At 44.0% G+C, this 17,447-nt stretch overlaps 2 protein-coding genes across 7 annotated transcripts in view; both read right to left on the bottom strand.

The window, feature by feature from the left end:
* NFRKB (nuclear factor related to kappaB binding protein) overlaps window positions 1-1,147 on the bottom strand; it is a 38,539-nt gene extending 37,392 nt beyond the window's left edge. For 2 of the 3 annotated variants that reach the window (XM_055305201.1, XM_055305199.1), the window contains exon 1: window positions 1,040-1,121. The gene's annotated coding sequence lies outside the window, so the exon portion shown is untranslated. Of the gene's footprint in view, window positions 1-1,039 lie in introns of all 3 variants that reach the window. The other variant, XM_055305200.1, reaches the window with a different exon arrangement.
* A 1,330-nt stretch (window positions 1,148-2,477) lies between these two features.
* PRDM10 (PR/SET domain 10) overlaps window positions 2,478-17,447 on the bottom strand; it is a 95,142-nt gene continuing 80,172 nt past the window's right edge. For all 4 annotated transcript variants that reach the window (XM_055306523.1, XM_055306522.1, XM_055306521.1 and 1 more), the window contains 6 exons: window positions 16,908-17,051; window positions 16,335-16,505; window positions 14,873-15,013; window positions 11,665-11,836; window positions 7,515-7,618; window positions 2,478-5,439 (listed from right to left, as the gene is read on the bottom strand). In XM_055306523.1, the coding sequence (XP_055162498.1) occupies window positions 5,239-5,439; window positions 7,515-7,618; window positions 11,665-11,836; window positions 14,873-15,013; window positions 16,335-16,505; window positions 16,908-17,051 (933 nt within the window). In that variant the 3' untranslated portion in view covers window positions 2,478-5,238. The remainder of the gene's footprint in view (window positions 5,440-7,514; window positions 7,619-11,664; window positions 11,837-14,872; window positions 15,014-16,334; window positions 16,506-16,907; window positions 17,052-17,447) is intronic.

Genomic DNA, 17,447 nt, shown 5'->3' on the forward strand with positions numbered 1-17,447 from the left:
GGTAAAGCAGATGGGTCTCCAAACGACTGTGCTCCGTCACCTTTCAGTACCTGGGGATTTGCAGCATCCTCAACATTTTTGGTGCCTAAGGAACTGAAGCAGGTGAGAAAGCGCACGGTGCGGGAGTCTAAGAAAACTTTAAAATAGCGAGATTTGCAGAAGCAACCTGATGCTTAGAGCAAGGTCCTCTTTACAAACTGATGCAGAACAGGGTAAAAAGGGCAAAGCCAGGGTTCCAGTGACTCTTGGAGGAGGATCGCCCGTTTCCACAACTTGTTCGCAAGTTTCTTCGACTACGACAGACGTGTAACTGAATTTAATCTATTCGAGTGGCCACCTCGGCCCTGCTACTATTCTGAATAGGATCTCAAAATACAAAAAAGCAGGGGGGGCTAGCCCGAGGGTCGGAACCCCGGAAGCCAAGGATTTCTGGGTCTTGCGGCGGCCGGGACCTGCGTACCGGCCCAGCGGGGTGGCTCCCGCACCGGGGCCAGCCTTGCCCCCGGGACCCTCCCCAAGGTCCCCAACGCCCAAGCTCCACCCGGGGCGGCTTCCGGAGCAAACGCCCGCTCCCAACCCGCGGGCCTGCAGCTAACCCCGCCCCGCCCCGCCGAGGCCCCGCCCCTCTAGGCTGCCCCTCCGCGCGCTCGGCCCCTCCCCCACGGGGCGCCTAACCCTAACCCCGCCCCCGCCCGCCCGTGGCCCCGCCCCCGCCCCGCCGAGGCCCCGCCCCTCCAGGCTGCCCCGCCGCGCGCTCGGCCCCTCCCCCACGCCGCGCCTAACCCTAACCCCGCCCCCGGCCGCCCGTGGCCCCGCCCCGCCCGCGGCCCGGCCCCGCCCCTCCAAGAGGCCCCGCCGCGCGCTCGGCCCCTCCCCCACGCCGCGCCTAACCCTAACCCCGCCCCCGACCGCCCGGCTGCCCCTCGCCCGCCGCCCTGCCCCGGGCCTACGGCAGCCGCGACCCTCGGGGCCCGGCCGCTCGCTCTCCCCTCTGCCCGGCCACACGCCGACCCTTCCGCCGTCCCGGGCCCGCCCTCACCTGAGCCGCAGGCGCGGGTCCCCCAACCCGCAGCGCTTCTCGGCCCGCGGGCTCCGGGACGCGCTCGCTCCCGCAAGGCGTCTCAGTGCGTGCACGCTCCGGGCTCGGGCGGCGGAAGGGGCGGGGCCTGGAGGGGCGGGGCCCGGAGGGGCGGGGCCTGGGGGCCGGGCGGGGCCTGGGGGCCGGGCGGGGCCGCGCGGCTGGGTTTGGGTTGGGCTGCTGGCTGCACGCGGCCGCTCGGTCTCACCTGCCGCAGAAGCTTGCGGAGCGCGGCTTTAGGGGCAGCCCCGGCGGCTCAGCGGCTCGGCGCTGCCTTCGGCCCAGGGCGTGATCCTGGAGACCCGAGATGGAGCCCCACAGCGGGCTCCGTGCATGGAGCCTGCTTCTGCCTCTGCCTCTCTCTCTCTGTGTCTCTCATAAATAAAAAAAATATTTATGAAAAAAAAAAAAGGAATCTCACTGTACTGAATAATAAAGGTACCTATTTAAAAAAAAACATAAAGTGCATCTTTACCTGGCCGGGAGCTGAGGCCCGTTTGCAGGGCGCGCACCCTCCCGCCACTGTGCTGAGCGCTCTCCAGCCCCCGTACGTGCCCGGGCACTGTTCCTATTTTACAGCTGAGGAAACTGCAGCTTCGTTGAGTTTCAGGGAGGAAAACGCAGGCTCGGAGCCTGTGCCCCTGTCCCGGGGCCCTGGTGTTCGGAAAGAAAGCATACACACGTCGAAGAAACACGTTTAAAAACGTTCCTCTTGTTGGCAATCCAGGCCGGTCCCTTTCTCGTTCACTGGGTCTTATTAGAACAGCTTCAGACGACTTAATGCACAGCCACTCCCTGCAGTCGTGCAGAGACCATCCTTTGGTCTCTCGACTGGATGGAAATACGTCTGGGAAGGGAAGCTGCCAGGCGAAAACGAGCCTTCCTCCCTTGTTGGAAAATAGTGGTTTCCAGAGAAAGCCCAGTCTTTGCTCCCCTGCTGGCTGCCCACCTGCCCTTAGTTCCTGCCTGTTAGACCATGGGGAGGTTCTTGAGTTAGAAACCACCAAGTAAAAGGGCAGGGGAACACCATTCCATAGTTGTCATCCCTAATTTCACTTACATTGTGTGCTAACCAGACCAGCGTGATCCAGAGTCAAAACATTGTAAATTGAAATATTAAAAAAAAAAAAAAAAAAAGGGAGGGGTGCCTGGGTGGTTTAGTCAGTTAAGCCACAACTCTTGATTTCAGCTCAGGTCGATCTCAAGGCTGCGGGATTGAGCCCCACCAGGCTCTCTGGTCCTCCAGGAGTCAGTTTGAGACTCTTTCCCTCTGTCCCTCCCCCTCCAGCAATCGCTCTTTCTCTCAGATAAATAAAAATCCTTTTTTTAAAAAAAAACTAACAATCTCAGTAGTTCTTGTAGCTTCACAATACAAACAAGGAAGATATTTATTAAAAAAAATATTTATTAATTTTTACACCTGCTGAGTAGCACAAGACTATTAACACTATAACTCACTGAATGTACAATAAATGTTCACATTTAAATAACAGGATAGGGTCAATATTTTCAACCTGCGGGTCAGCCTTAGCATCTCATGAAGTGCTTTTTAGCCCTAGATATCTTGAGAGTTTTTTGAAAGGATAATTCCAAATCAGAAAACAATTCAAGAAAATCAAAATAATAGGTTTTTCCAGAACAATAGGAATTTTACATGATGAAATGACTATTTATGCGGACACAAATCAAACAATAAAAATGTAAAATCTGTATGTAACCTATTCCAAAATTTTCACACTGCACTGATTGAAGTCTAGCGTGCCGATATGTCCTAAGAGAGGCCACAATATAAACACTGGCTACATACATTTTTTTTCCATATTGGTCTTCAGATGGCTCATAACCCACCATCTCTTCAAATCCAAGTCCTTTTGAAAAATCTATTAACTTGGAATAAACGTGGAGAATACCTGATCTTAAAGAAGTGTAGTTTGGCTTGACTGCCACCTGCATCTCTGGTTGATAACATACAAATTAGTTTTTAGATCCTTTGCCTATTCCACATAAGTACAAAAAGAGAAAAAGGAAAAAAAAAAACTTAAATGGGAAAAAAACAAAGAGGTCCTTCCAAACCATTTTCGTCTGTGTATTTTACAACTTGAAATAACTGGCATGAAATGAACATTCCCTTCAGTGATAGTTTTCTCTTTTCATCAGTAACTCCTGAGGAAGGGGGGGTACTTTGCTGGTTCAAATTAAGAAGGACCCAAAAGGGCCAGATTTAAGGTGTGAAAATTAAAACTGGACCTTTAGCAAAGTCTAATATTCTTCGTCTAGCAAGTCCGTCTAGACTGGACACGAGAATATTTACAATCATTACATTGTGGGACGTTGGGATCCAGAGTCTCTGCTTTGTGACTCAGGTTCAATATTTTCTATTGAAAACATCAACGTGACATCTTTGTTACCAAAGATAGAGTCCAATCCCTAGGGTCTACACATTTCCCAAGTAACTTTCTCAAGTTCTTTTAGGGCCCAAATTTTCAGGGATAACTAAATGAATGAGGTCTCAGAAATAAAGTGCAAAATCTACATATTAGTTATTTCAACAGAATCATTTCCTTTTCAAAAAGGTATCTGTACTATAAAGAAGCTATTATACTTTAGTTTATAGAACCAGTTTTAACCCAGAAATGTAAATAAAATACTTTAGTTGACTTCATTTGAAATAGAAGTTAGGTCTTTCTGTTCAGGAGTGGTAAGTTCTATCACATGATAATTACTCTAAAAATGTGTTGGTATGTGATAAAAAGTTGCTAAAATACGTACTGATTTCTGTGATGATTTATGTGTACAATTGGAATGCAGAGTAAAAAGGAGGGAAATCTTTTCCCCCTGTTGAATTCATAGCCAACAAGACAGCAAACAGGAACACATACAAGAAAAACTGTCACTGAGGCAGATTTTTTTCCCTCCCAAATGACAGTGTAAGATGCATAAAGATTGGATTTCTCCCACATCCATTATAATTACCTTGACATATAAATGGTCCCCACATTTTAATTTTTCCCCTAAGTGTGAAGTTGGTCATCTTTCCAAAAGGTCCAGATGAGTTACAATATGTATAAGTTAAAAATGTTAAAAAAAAAAAAATGAGGGCCACCTTTCCACCTAACCTTAAAGAATGTTCATTTTAAGACAGCATAAGAAGTACTAAAATACACTGGATGATGTGAGAGTTGAATGTACACCTGATAAGAGCAAGGAACTTATCCTTTACCAATGAATGGTAAATGGATCCTGCAAGGCAGGACAAAGTTTCAGTGCTTTTCACTTTATAGATATGTAATTATCTGAGTAATTTTTCTTGGTATCGAGATTTCAAATACCTCCTTTTTAATACACCACAACCAGAGAAGGGGAGGCAAAATTTTAGTGTAGGAGTTTAAAATCTGCTGACATCAAACAAACCTTTTCTCTTACACGGAGTCTACCATTGTGGAGTAATAAAGTAAGATCTCTCAGACCAGGAGGTTCTGGTCTAAGTGGCTGAAGGCCAGCATTTGTGCAAAGCACTACCAATAGTAGCCCAACAATAGTTTTTCCCAAAGAGGCAAGTTGTTGTTGTTTTAAATCAGCAATAAGAAAAATCTAGACGACAGTTTTTCCTTCAGAACATCACTATCAAGCCTCTATTTCATCATCTTTATTTTCATATTCAATAGGCTCCCTTTGTTAAATTACTGAAAATGCAAACTCAGTAGATGAAGCAGTTCTGACGGAATAAAATGCCCCTCTCCTTTGGTGCCATGGCTTGGAATGAAGCGGTCCAGTGGCCATGGACTTGGCACATCCTCTCTCCACCTTTGGTACAAACGTGATATACCACTTAATATTTCCACAAAGGAAAAGTAAGGCCTATCAATGTGTTAAAAAAAAAAAAAAACCCAACTCAAGTACAAGGTGAAGTTTCTCCACCTTGAAATCCACTTTCCCCTGAAAGATCTCCATTCCATGGCAGAAGCTCCCAGAGTCAATTTGGTAAAGACGACGTTAATAAAAGAAGCCCAAGTGTGTGTAGAATGTCAAAACTGTGGTTTCCAAATTCTTGAGTGAATGATAAATCTTAAAAAAGAGTTCCAAGTATTGGAAGCTTTCGGACTTATGGATGAGAAAAGACGTGATGTGACCGCTGGATTCAAGCTCAAAGGTAGAAGAAGTTAAGGTTTAGTGATATGCACTTCACTGCTCCCATTCCCATTGGTGGTGGTTGTAATGATGTACTGTGTAGGCTGTTGTTGGCTGGTGGTCTGGGGGTCCAAGTCACTGTGTGTAGCTGCTGGAACCTGGACTCCTGCTGAGAGAGCAGAAGCTTGCTTTTCTTCCAATTCTGGTTGACTTTCTGATAACACATAATGACCCTAGGGGGGAAAAAAAAGATCTTTAGAAATCTGAAGTCTAACATGGGGGAGGGGGACGCTCTTGGTGGAGATAAAGAGTAATTGGAAAGGAAATGTTATAACATGACACCAAAATAGACACCTTTGTGAGATGTTTTATGTAAGTACTTTAGAGGAGATGGATCAGTCACAGTAATAGACTACAAAGGTAATTTAAGGGACTGCCTTAGGTGTTCTACCAAATAATATAGCAAAGACCTTCATGTACAGAAATTTGCATTATAATAGTAATCTATGTGGCAAAGGAAACATGAGCTATTGTACTGATCCTAAGAATTTAGAAATTCATAAAATAAGATTGCTGTCTGTCAATTAATATTTAAGAGTAATACAAAATAGAACACAGAAGATATTTAAAGTTCCCATAAAAAGGCAGAAAGACTCCCAAGTCAGGTAGTCAAGATCAGTGGTTCCTGTTCCTAGACTTCAGAGTCTCACAGATCAGCAAATTAAAAGTAATAATAAGTATCCCCAAATTTTACTTTGCCAAGTAGAGTAGATTTTAGGATAATACTCTCAAATGAGAGAAATTTTAACACTCAAAAGTATAAGAAGAGTACAACCTTAGAATAAAGTCCCTGACACTGAATCAATTTAGCTTTATGAAAAGATGCATTGTCATTATTTTTCCTCTGATCATGAAGACTTCACAGACTTGGAGTAGCTATTTCCTTAAGTTAACATTTTTAAAGAAAGAATGTGTCCATTGACTAGGTGATTGGTTTGCTGTATAGGCTAAGAAAAGAGAAGTCACAGAGGAAAGCCCTGTGCCTTCCAAGCTCTGTCCAGAGAAAAAGCCATAGCCAAATACCCATTTGATTTATCTACGGCCATGTGCTCTGAGTCCATACTCATTCAATCTCGGATTATGATTTGGTTTTCCATGTGGGTCTTTTTCTAGGAGGAGGGAGCTGGTTCTCAGCCTACTGCCCATGAACAACTCGGTAGTCACAGGTGGGCTAGAGATTCTATGAACACTGGAAAATGTACATTAAATTTGTGTGTGTGTGTGTGTGTGTGTGTGTGTGTGTGTGTGTGTGTTGTGGCAGGGGGAGGGGAATGTCCTTGACTGTAATCAGGTTCTCAAATGAATTCCTGGCCAAAAAAAGCTAAAGAGTCAGTGGGTCCCACCAGGAGTAAAAATTTCACTGATTATGCCAACGAGACTATTCCATTTTACATTAGCTATTGTCTTCACTGATAATAGTGTTACCCTGGATTTACATATCTCTCCTAAGTCTAATTAATGTGAGTTTGCGTGCTAAGAAATGGGTAAGCTCTCACTATGCTTTCGGAGGGAAAAATCAGGTTTTGAGGCCACTAGACTACCCTGCTACTCTTTGAGACTTCTTGGGAAATAGTCTTCCCCTGGGAACATCCCAGGGGAAGTGACATCCTAGTCACTTAGGAGTATGTTTCGTAATTTAAACTTAAGATACTCTGTTTTCTAATTACTTAGAGGCAGACCAGAACAAACCAGTGAAGATAAAAACAGAGGTAGCAGGTACAACCAAAATTGACCTGCCCAATCTAAATATAACAAGATAATTCACAGCAATGTCCTGTGGGGGAGGAGAGTTGAACGTTTAAAATAGCTTAAAAGAGCTCTGTAACATATTCATTCAATTATTCTCTCCCAATCCAGCTGAGGACCAATAGTCATGAATACTTTCCACAAAGCACCTAAAAAAGGTGATCAATTATGAATTGGTACATATTTGGATCTAGGAGATTCATTATAGTTATTAATTGCACAGGTATTTATCGACCATTTGTTATAGTCCAGCCTCCTGAGCAAGGCACTGAGAATAAAGAGATAAAGACCAAGACCCAGCTTTCAAGGAATTCATTGTCTGCTAGGAAAAGATAGACAGTAAATCAGTAATTAAAATAAACTATAATAATTAATTATAATACAGCTCCATAAGGAGTTATGGGAATACACAGGATGTACTTCTAACTCAGATAAGGAAAACTGAGGAGCAGAAAACAGAGGGTACAATGGACAGGAAAGCCCTCCCGAGCAGATCACTTACCGGTGTAACTGCCTTTACTTGGCCAGAGGTGACAGGAGTGGCCACACCACTGTCTGTAATCACAAACTGACCTGGAGGAAGGGTCATCATTTGAATCTCTGATGCTGAAAAACAGAAAATATTCATACTTAAGTGGTCTCAGATTCTAATACAAGTTGTAGAAACAAATACCTAACCAGTGGTCACATTTCTTTTTTTTTTTTAATAAATTATCCATGTATTTTTTTTTAAAGATTTCATTTATTTAGTCATGACAGACACAAAGAGAGAGAGAGAGAGGCAGAGACACAGGCAGAGGGAGAAACAGGCTCCATGCAGGGAGCCTGACATGGGACTTGATCCCGGGCCTCCAGGATCACACCCTGGGCTGAAGGCGGTGCTAAACCGCTGGGCCACTGGGGCTGCCCTGTCACATTCCTCACTCAGAAATTTTCCATGGATTTGCTTGCTGTAAGAGTCTTATCATGACATGATTTCTTGACATGTAAAAGTCTTATCATGATATGATCTTGATACTCTTATAAAGAATGATCAGAGGAAGTTAGCAGAGAGTTATAAAATATCAGAAACAATCAATGCATCTCCCCCAAATGTGGCTTCTAAATATCCATAAGACAAATATTCAATAATTTTTTTAAAACCTTGAAATAAGTTACAAAGGTTTACCTGTTAGCTTAATATTTTTATCTTTTACATTCGGATTTGAATCACTGGCAAATGTATGCACGCACTATTGCCTACTAATCACAACATAATCTAACTTGAAGTTTATTTCACCACCAGTGTTATTAAAACAAATTAAAAACAAAGTTCACCCTAGTGTGCAGTTGATGGTCTTTATATAATATTTTCCTCTTAAAGGAACCAAAGTTTCTGGCTTTTGTCTGATTCCAGTGCTGGCGTAGGAAATGTTATAAGATGAGCCTAGGTCATAACATGAAATGGGATCACACCAGCATGCAAGATGCTATAAGAGACTATGGGGCCATGCAGAAAAGACACAGGGGCCAATCTGAGGATGTTCCCATTGGCCAACAATGGGATAATCTGAGCATTAATAAGGGTAACAACTTCAGTAGTTTGAAACACATCTACTGTGTTGAAATATATGAGAATAAAATGATACTAAGACACACATATACCCCTCACTGCTCACCTGGGATAATACTAAGAAAGAACTCATTATTTTGAAAACTGGTAAATAAAAGATATGAACTAGATATATAAAGCATTTATCCTTCCCTTCCTGTGCAAACTGTGCCTCAGAGTAACCTGTCAGTTAAGGTAAAAATTTTTCTTTACAAAAGTTTTCTAGGGGCACTTTGGTGGAGTGCTCAACTCTTGATTTTGGGGTTGTGAGTTCTAGCCCCATGTTGGGTCTAGAGATCACTTAACAATAAAATCTTTTTTTTTTAATTTTTATTTATTTATGATAGTCACAGAGAAAGAGAGAGAGAGAGAGAGAGAGAGAGAGAGAGGCAGAGACACAGGCAGAGGGAGAAGCAGGTTCCATGCACCGGGAGCCCGACGTGGGATTTGATCCCGGGTCTCCAGGATCGTGCCCTGGGCCAAAGGCAGGCGCTAAACCGCTGCGCCACCCAGGGATCCCAACAATAAAATCTTTTAAAAAAAAAAAGAAGAAAATAAAAAAAAAGAAGATGACGACGACGACACCTTCTAGCTGATAAGTGAGTAAAGGATGATAGAATCAGAATATGACAACTTTGTGATCCCTAATGAAACAGTGGAGCAAAGGGAAATGATAGACAACCAAACATTATGTGCCTCCTAACAGAAGTACACACCACCAGCTAGAAGTATTTTGGTGGAAAAAACTGAACGTCAATTTGATCAACCTCCAATCTACAGTGAATAAAAAGGACAGGAAAAAAATCTTAAATGATAACATAGAGATGACAACAGCAAAATCTAAAACATGAGAAATTCTAAAGAATAAATGACCCAGTTTCTTCAACACATAAATTGTAACTTAGGGATCCCTGGGTGGCGCAGCGGTTTAGTGCCTGCCTTTGGCCCAGGGTGCGATCCTGGAGACCCGGGATCGAATCCCACGTTGGGCTCCCGGTGCATGGAGCCTGCTGCTCCCTCTGCCTATGTCTCTGCCTCTCTCTCTCTCTCTCTGTGTGTGTGACTATCATAAATAAATAAAAAATTTTAAAAAATTGTAACTTAAAAGACAGAGAAGACATACATTCAAAAATAACAACAACTCAAAAGCTGCCTGGCTGGCTCAGTCAGTGGAGCATGTGAATCTTGATAATGGGGGCATGAGTTCAAGCCCCACACTGGGTGTCAAGATTACTTAAAAAAATAAAAATCTAAAAAAAAATAAAAAATAAAAACCCTCACAAGACATAACCAATTGCAATGTAGGAGCCTTATTGGGGACTCAATTTGAACAAACCAACCATTAAAAAAAAAATTGTGAGACAATCACAGAAATGTAAACAGTGGATATTTGATGAGTATTAAAAAATTACTGTCATTTATTTTCAAGTTTGATAACAGTACTGTGGTTGCATTTTAAGAAATATTTTGTGGGCATCTAGGAGGCCCAGTCAATTGAGCATGGGACTCTTGGTTTTAGCTCAGGTCATGATCTCAGGGTCGTGAGATTGAGCCCTGCATCAGGGTGGAATCTGCTTAAGATTCTCTCTCTGCTCCCCCCCAAACACTTGTGCTCTAAATAAATAAATAAAATCTTTTAAAAAATATTTACAGATGAAATCATATGGATTATTATATAATTGGGGGACTGGGAAAGAATAATGGGGGTACAAATGAGACAAGATTGGCCCTAAGTTGAAAACCAAAGTTGGATAATGGGTATAAAAGGCATTCATTATACTATTCTACCTCTGTGTATCTTAAATGTTTTCCCTAATAAAAAAAATGTCAATTCCAGAATCGTTTCCTCAGGTTAGAATGCTAGCTCATTCTATTATTACCACAGCTATCTGCATCATTCCACATTTCTTTCACAGGAATTAAATGTAGTATAAACATCTACTTACCAGGCTTCTCCTGGTATTCACCATGAGCAGGAGTCTTTTCCTGGCTACAAATAAGACTCAGCTCTCATTGTGACCACCGATATTTAAGAGGATAGATTGTAAAAATAACCAGGTAGAGTTTGAGCCTGATTCCATACCAAATCTACAGAACATATCCAAAGACCAAGGACAATGAAGACAGATTCAAAGAAAGAAATCAATAGGAGGAGGACCAACACTGGCCTTCCTAACTTCTCAGCCCCTACTGCTCCTAGTTGCTACTATCGAGGTCTAGCTGTTCCTCTATTCCAGACTTTCACTCATAAAGACCTCATACTTCCCGGCTCATATCTGAGGCTGCCATCCTCACCAAAACCATTAGCTATTAGGACTTTCACAGCCAGCCTTTTGCTGCTTCTGTAGTAATAATCTCAGGGTTTTGAAAGCCATCTACTCATACATCTCTCCCTACTGGATAATGATCTCCTTGAGCCAAAGACTATCTTATAAGGAGAGGCCACACAGTGGGGGGAGTGTAAACTCTAACTACCTGGGTTCCAATCCTCTAGGTACTAGCTGTGTTCCTTGGGCAAGTGACTCTGTGTCTGAATTTCCCTATCTGAAAGTGCAAATAACAATTGTACTTATAGGTTGCTGTGAATACTGAATGCAACATATATGTGGTTTAGAATCATTCCTGGCACTTAGTGAGAGCTTAATGAAAGCTGGCTAACATTATTACTGGGTGGTGTCACTGATACGAATGTCAATATTAATTTTTTATATACCAAGGGTCTCGCACATCCACTGATACAAAGACATCCAATAAATGTTGATGAAAGAGATGAATCACCACCATCAGCATACCCTAGATCCATTTATTCTGCTATTTAATTCATTTGCCTACACTTCCTCTGGCAGTATTCCTGATGTCTCTGAATTGGGTGGCTCTTTGAGATCAGAACGCTGCCTTGAATTTGGTCATGAAACTCATTCAAGGACATGCACTATGGAGCGTAAAAAATGGCCAATGATCCTTTAATTCAGAAAATTTATTCTAAAGCTGATAAAGTTATGACCCATAGCTGTAGGTTCCCCACCCACGAGCTACAGCACTCTGCCTGCTTCTTACTTACAGTAGCCACGGAAGGAATTCCAAGCATTGGGTAGATAGGTGTGTTGTACAGAGGAACCTTGCTGCTGCTGCTGGAGAGTCTGGCCTGGCGTAGAGGAGCCGCCCTGTATATGGGAAGGGCTGAGCCCTTGTTGGGACTGCTGGGAGGCAGGACTCAAGGGCTGCCCAGCTACCTAGAGAGAGAGAGTGAAAGAGAGAGAGAGAGACAAAGCAAGAGTAGAAAATGAGTGACTTCCAATATAGTTAAGTCTCACAAATAACTGAAGAAAAGAAATCTGGCTAACATGAATTATAATACTGCAAGTATCGCTGCTAAAATAATACTTTAAATAAGAATAGGATTAATGAAAGGCAATCATAACTATCAAATCCCAATTAGTTTTCGAGGGATTATCTACAAGAATATCCAAAAAATTAATTTCACTAAGCTTATTAGAAAGATAAATGAACACAAGAATAATTATCTTCATTACATAAAATTTGAAAAACGGAGAAGCTAAAGAACTTGCCTGTGTCATAAAGCGAATCTATAACACAAACTGAAGTCTAACTCAAACATCACAATTTCCATTGAGTACACTGGGAAATCCGTTTGCCATTCAGGCCCTCCAACTCCAGCTCCAACTACCTTTCCAACCTTTCTCCTAGACATCATTTCCTGTTAGTAACCTAAAGGGTTTCCATAAATATACTGGTTTCCCACCTCTGTGGCTTTATTCACAATGAGAGCACATTCAGATCATAATGCCTTCCCCAACCACCATGTCAAAATCATACCCCTCCTTCAGGACCTAATTCAGACACCACTTCCGCAGAAATGTTCTTGGTTCCTTGCTAAACATAATCGTTCCCTTTTCTGAACACCCATAACCATAACTTATCTAAATACCCACATCACCCTTAAACCATGGACCTGGAATATGTGTCCCCTTCTAAATGACACTTGGGAACCAGAGTCCTCCATTCCCTGTGGAAATGGCCCTACACACACTTCCAGGACCTGTACAAGTCTCTTCCCTGGGTCTGTCATCCTATGGGGTCCTATCTTGTGGCTGTGGGCTCCTCTGATGGTATTTGGGCACATGGGACCAAGGGGGTGGCCATGGGATCAACTTTGCAAGGATGGGGAAAAGGCTGAGACGTGGGTATACAGAAGGCCCCATGATGTGCAGGGTGGAGGCTGGGTGAGAAGAAACGGGGAGCCTTCCCAGTCTTAGGGAAGGTTGTCCCTGTGCCACCACATTCTGCGAAGGAGTCCCTCCAGCCTAGGGTTCCTTTGTGTGATGCCAGCGGGGGTGGGGAAGATGGGCCCTTTGTGGATACAGGCGACTGTCTGGGACTGGGACAAGTGTCAGAAACGTCAAAGCTGCTCAAGTTCACAGTAGAGGGAGGGGAGGGGCCATCAGATGCTAAGCAGCCTCCCATCCCCAACGACCCCCAGGAAGCAGGAAGCAGAGAAAGGGCATGTTTCTCCGATGGATTTCCACAGCAATCTGAAGGGCACAGAGTCAGCAAGGGAGGGAGAAAGCCTTTCTCCTGCTTCTTCCCACCTCCACCGGGAAGCTGCCAGTGTCACCCATGCATCTGGCAGAAAGGCAAGTAATTTCAAATTGGCACTATCCGTGTGATTTAGCATCAGTTGTTAGTTTGCATGTACTTTTCAATTTTGTTTTCATGAAAATGTATGTGTCAAGTAGGAAGATAGAATATACTTTTTTTTTTAAGTTTTTATTTAAGTTCCAGTTAGTGGGGGCACCTGGGTGGCTCAGTCGGTTAAGCGTCTGACTCTTGATTTCAGCTCAGGTCATGATCTCAGGGTCGTGGGATCGAGCCCAGTGTCGGGCTCCCTGGCTCTGCACAAAGAAAATCTGCTTGTCCCTCTCCCTCCCCGCTGCTTGCACTCTCTTCCCCCACCCCCCACTCAATCTCTCTCTAAAATAAATAAATATTTTAAATATATAAATAAATAAACATAAATCCCAGTATAGTTAGCATACAGTGTAATCTTAGTTGCAGGCGTACAATATAGTGTTTCATCACTTCCATACAACACCCAGTGCTCATCACAAGTGCAGTCCTCACTTCCCATCACCTATTTCACCCATCTCCCCAGCACCTCCCACCTCCCCTCTGGTGACCATCAGTTTGTTCTCTGTAGGTAAAGAGTCTGGGGACACCTGGGTGGCTCAGTCAGCTAAGCATCTGATTTTAGCTCAGGTCATGACCTTGGGGCCCTGGGATCAAGCCCCACATGGGGTTCCACTCTCAGCGGGGAGTCTGCTTCTCCCTCTCTCTTTCCCTGTCTGTCTCCCTCTCCCTCTGACCCTCCGCCCACTTACGCTTGCTCTCTCCCTCTCTCTCAAATAAGTAAACAAAATCTTGTATAAAAAGAGTGTTTCTTGGTTTGCCCCTGTCTCTTTTTTTTTCCCCCTTTGTTCGGTTTCTTAAATTCCATGTATAAGTGAGATCATACGATATCTTTCTCTGACTGATTTATTTCACTTAGCATAATAGCCTATAGCTTCATCCATGTAGTTGCAAAGAATATATTTTATTGAACAGTTTAGCTTGATTTAAAGCTTTCACCACCTAGACACATGGCACGCAGGCTTTCATGTATACTCTTCTCCTGGAGCCTGTGAATATCAGAGGTGGGTCTACATGCATCCTTTCTGGTTCAGATACCTTCATGTCATATCCTGTTTACTTCTATATATATAATGTTATATCCCTACTAGACTCCAAGCTCCTTGAAGCCAAGACCTAGAAAAGTTTTATGCAAAAGGAAAGACTTTAATAAACATTTTTTGAATGGATGTAGCTTTGCTATCTCAGTAACAGACTCTATATCATACAAACACCATATTACACCACAAAGTCACTGTCCCAAAATTCAAGGAACAACTTAGCAACTGCATACTATCAGACTGTCACTTAGAACAAGAAGCAAAGGCTGATGTTGTCCCTTGGATACAAGGTCACAGGGCTCCCGTTGCACAGGGGAAGCTAATCACTTCATGCAAGTGTGTCCATAATGTCAATACAAAAACTGGAACTAAAGATAGGATCTTTAATTAAGGCCCCAAAATGAATGGTATCATTTCAACAGCCAAGGGGACTAGGTCTGGAGATAACGTGTCTTCACTCTTATTAACATTCCCAGGGTCCCCAGGACCACACAGCCCTGGGTGAGGGGTCGGAGAACATACCTGGGATGATGACGGGGTGGAGGAAGTAGGCTCCGTGACCTGGATGTGCTGCACCTGGATGGCATGCTGGGTGTAGGTCTGAGGGTCGTGGAGCTGGCCAACGTCCACGGTGGACTGCTGAGACTGGTGTGGGGAAGTGGCCTGGAGGGCGGGGAGACCAAGTGCATACTGATTAAGGGGAAGGGAACTCCTTCCAGAGAAAAGGTTCAGCTGAAACAATATCCCAGCAGAGGAGCTGTCGGAACTTCACATCCAGGGCTTCGCTCCCAGAGAGCCCACGCCTAAGCCAAGCTGGCAGACATTAGAAAAGAAGATAGTTTTAAAAGTTATGCTTATGAAAACATAAGCCTAATGCTATTTAATTCTGGAAGAGAAGGAGATAAATGGAATATACCTCCTCGTCATGAGCTGAATGAGAAGCTCTTGGGAATCAAAAGCCCTTTTCCCCTTAAGTTTCAATTAAATTTAATACCTTATCCTTGATAGGTTAAGAGATCAATGAAGAGAATTTGCTTTCAGCTTGTCACGACTGACCTGCTAGAACAGTGGCCCCCAACCTTTTTATGTATCCCAGACATCTCTGAAAAGTCTGGCTAACATATAGTCCCTTTTTTCAGAACAATGTACATATACAGCACACCTTACAGGCTACTTCAGGGATTCACAGGTTCCTCCAAAGCCTGAAGTTAAGAACTGTCTCATAAGAAAAACAAGATAACAAACAGTCAATCACAGTAGCAACTCCTCACTTCCCACTCTGGTATTAGTCCTAAATTCTCCTATTTTCCTACGTTTTCAGGCCAAATTACTTCAAAGCAACAGGTTTGATCATCTGTGCCTTGAGCACACTTCCTCAGCATAATTAAATGAAACAATAGTTCTGGGAAGATTCCTTCTTTTAGCTCCCTAATCAGTGAGGATGAGCTCCCTAATCAGTGAGAATGAGCTACCAATTATCTGGTAGAAGGAGCGCGGTCGTACCCCTGTACTAATAACTGTACCTTGTACTGCCTACTACTCAAAACTCACAATTATTCCTCACAACCTCCCATACCTCTCAGGCATTCAATGCCCAGGTAGGGACTTACCAAACTGGTCCCCCACCAAGTGGTCAACTTTGGTGCCCAGGGATTCAGAAGAGGCTCGGAAAGAGTTCACGTAGTCTATCCTGCGGTAGCACAGGATGACAGTATATACCCGGCAGCCTGAAACCTCTAGGCCGCTACTGACAGAAATCTCTTACACTAAGTCCAGAGCCCTATGCGGCTGGGGGGCTGGGAGAGTTTTACAAATGCCTTACACTCAGAACTTAACATGCCGAAGCACATTACGTGGGGTCCAGCTCTAGCTGTGAGAACTGGGTGTTTCTGTTGACCGTCCCCCCGCCCCCGCCCGCACTGCCCACCACCATATTGGCTAGTGACGATACGACATTCGTGAAGGTAAAGAGAAGGATGTGTACCGGAGCCACTTGCACCACTTGAAGCTGTATGTGCTGAGGCTGCTGAAGGCCGGACGTAGACTGTGATACAGGGATATACTGAATTCTCTGGTAGTCCCCCTGCGACGTCCGGTAATCTGTTGTTAAGGTCTGGGACAGTTCTGTCATGGCTTGGGTTAGGAGGTCTGTTGTCTAGAAAAGTCACAAAAAACACATTAGCTGTCAACACCACTCCTGGTACAAATTAGCCCTGAGCTCAGATTGGAAAACTCCAAAGGTGAGAAGATGGTGGAAGATTACCTACAGATCCGTATCTACCTGTCTACATCAGGCCCGATGGAGTTACCTAAGAGGTCCGACAGTCTAGCAGCCCAGAAGCAGCACTGGACATTTCCTGCTATGCCTTCTACGGAGAACTTTGGGAAGGAACAACTAGGAGACCCAACCATAAGCCTAAGGCCCTGGGTAGAAGAGTGAGGGATAATGGGCTACCTTTGCAGCCACTTATATAAGCGAGATGGACATGGCTTTGGTATTGGAAGCTGTGACAAGCACTGAAGGGGATGAGGTGCTCTTACCAGTTCTCACACTTACCACCACAGTCTCCCCGGTAGCACTGTCTGTGGTTAACACAGCCGGGGTAGCACTGATCACAGCTGTTGTCAGGGGTGGATGTAAGGTGTTAGGGAGCTGGGCATACTCTGGATGCTTCTTTCGAATGTGCTGTACCATCTTGGTCTGAAAAAGTATGGCAAAACGAAGAATCACTACTGGAGTTAGTTGTTTGCAATCATTCTCAGTTGCAAACCCTGCAAAGATCCCTAAGGTCTTTCAAGTTTTGCCTCAAAAAAAATAAGGTGTGGTGCTGACTCTGGGCCTGATCCTCCCAAAGCAACACAGGCTTAGGAAGAGGCTGAAAAGAAACTGAACACCCATGCGACCCCACCCTGTCAGGTAAGGACAGCACATCTCACGGCATCCCCTAATCCCATCAATACCTGTAGCAATCAATCACAAGCTCCCCCCCAACCAAGAATGACCCTTTTTCAAGATCTATCATGTAAGTTCCTAGGTAGTGCTTCTGTAAACCTGAGCTCACAAAGCATGAATGTTAAATATTCCAATGTGAGACCT

Source organism: Nyctereutes procyonoides, unplaced genomic scaffold (genome assembly GCF_905146905.1).
Source record: "Nyctereutes procyonoides isolate TBG_1078 unplaced genomic scaffold, NYPRO_anot_genome, whole genome shotgun sequence".
NCBI classification, from domain to species: domain Eukaryota; kingdom Metazoa; phylum Chordata; class Mammalia; order Carnivora; family Canidae; genus Nyctereutes; species Nyctereutes procyonoides.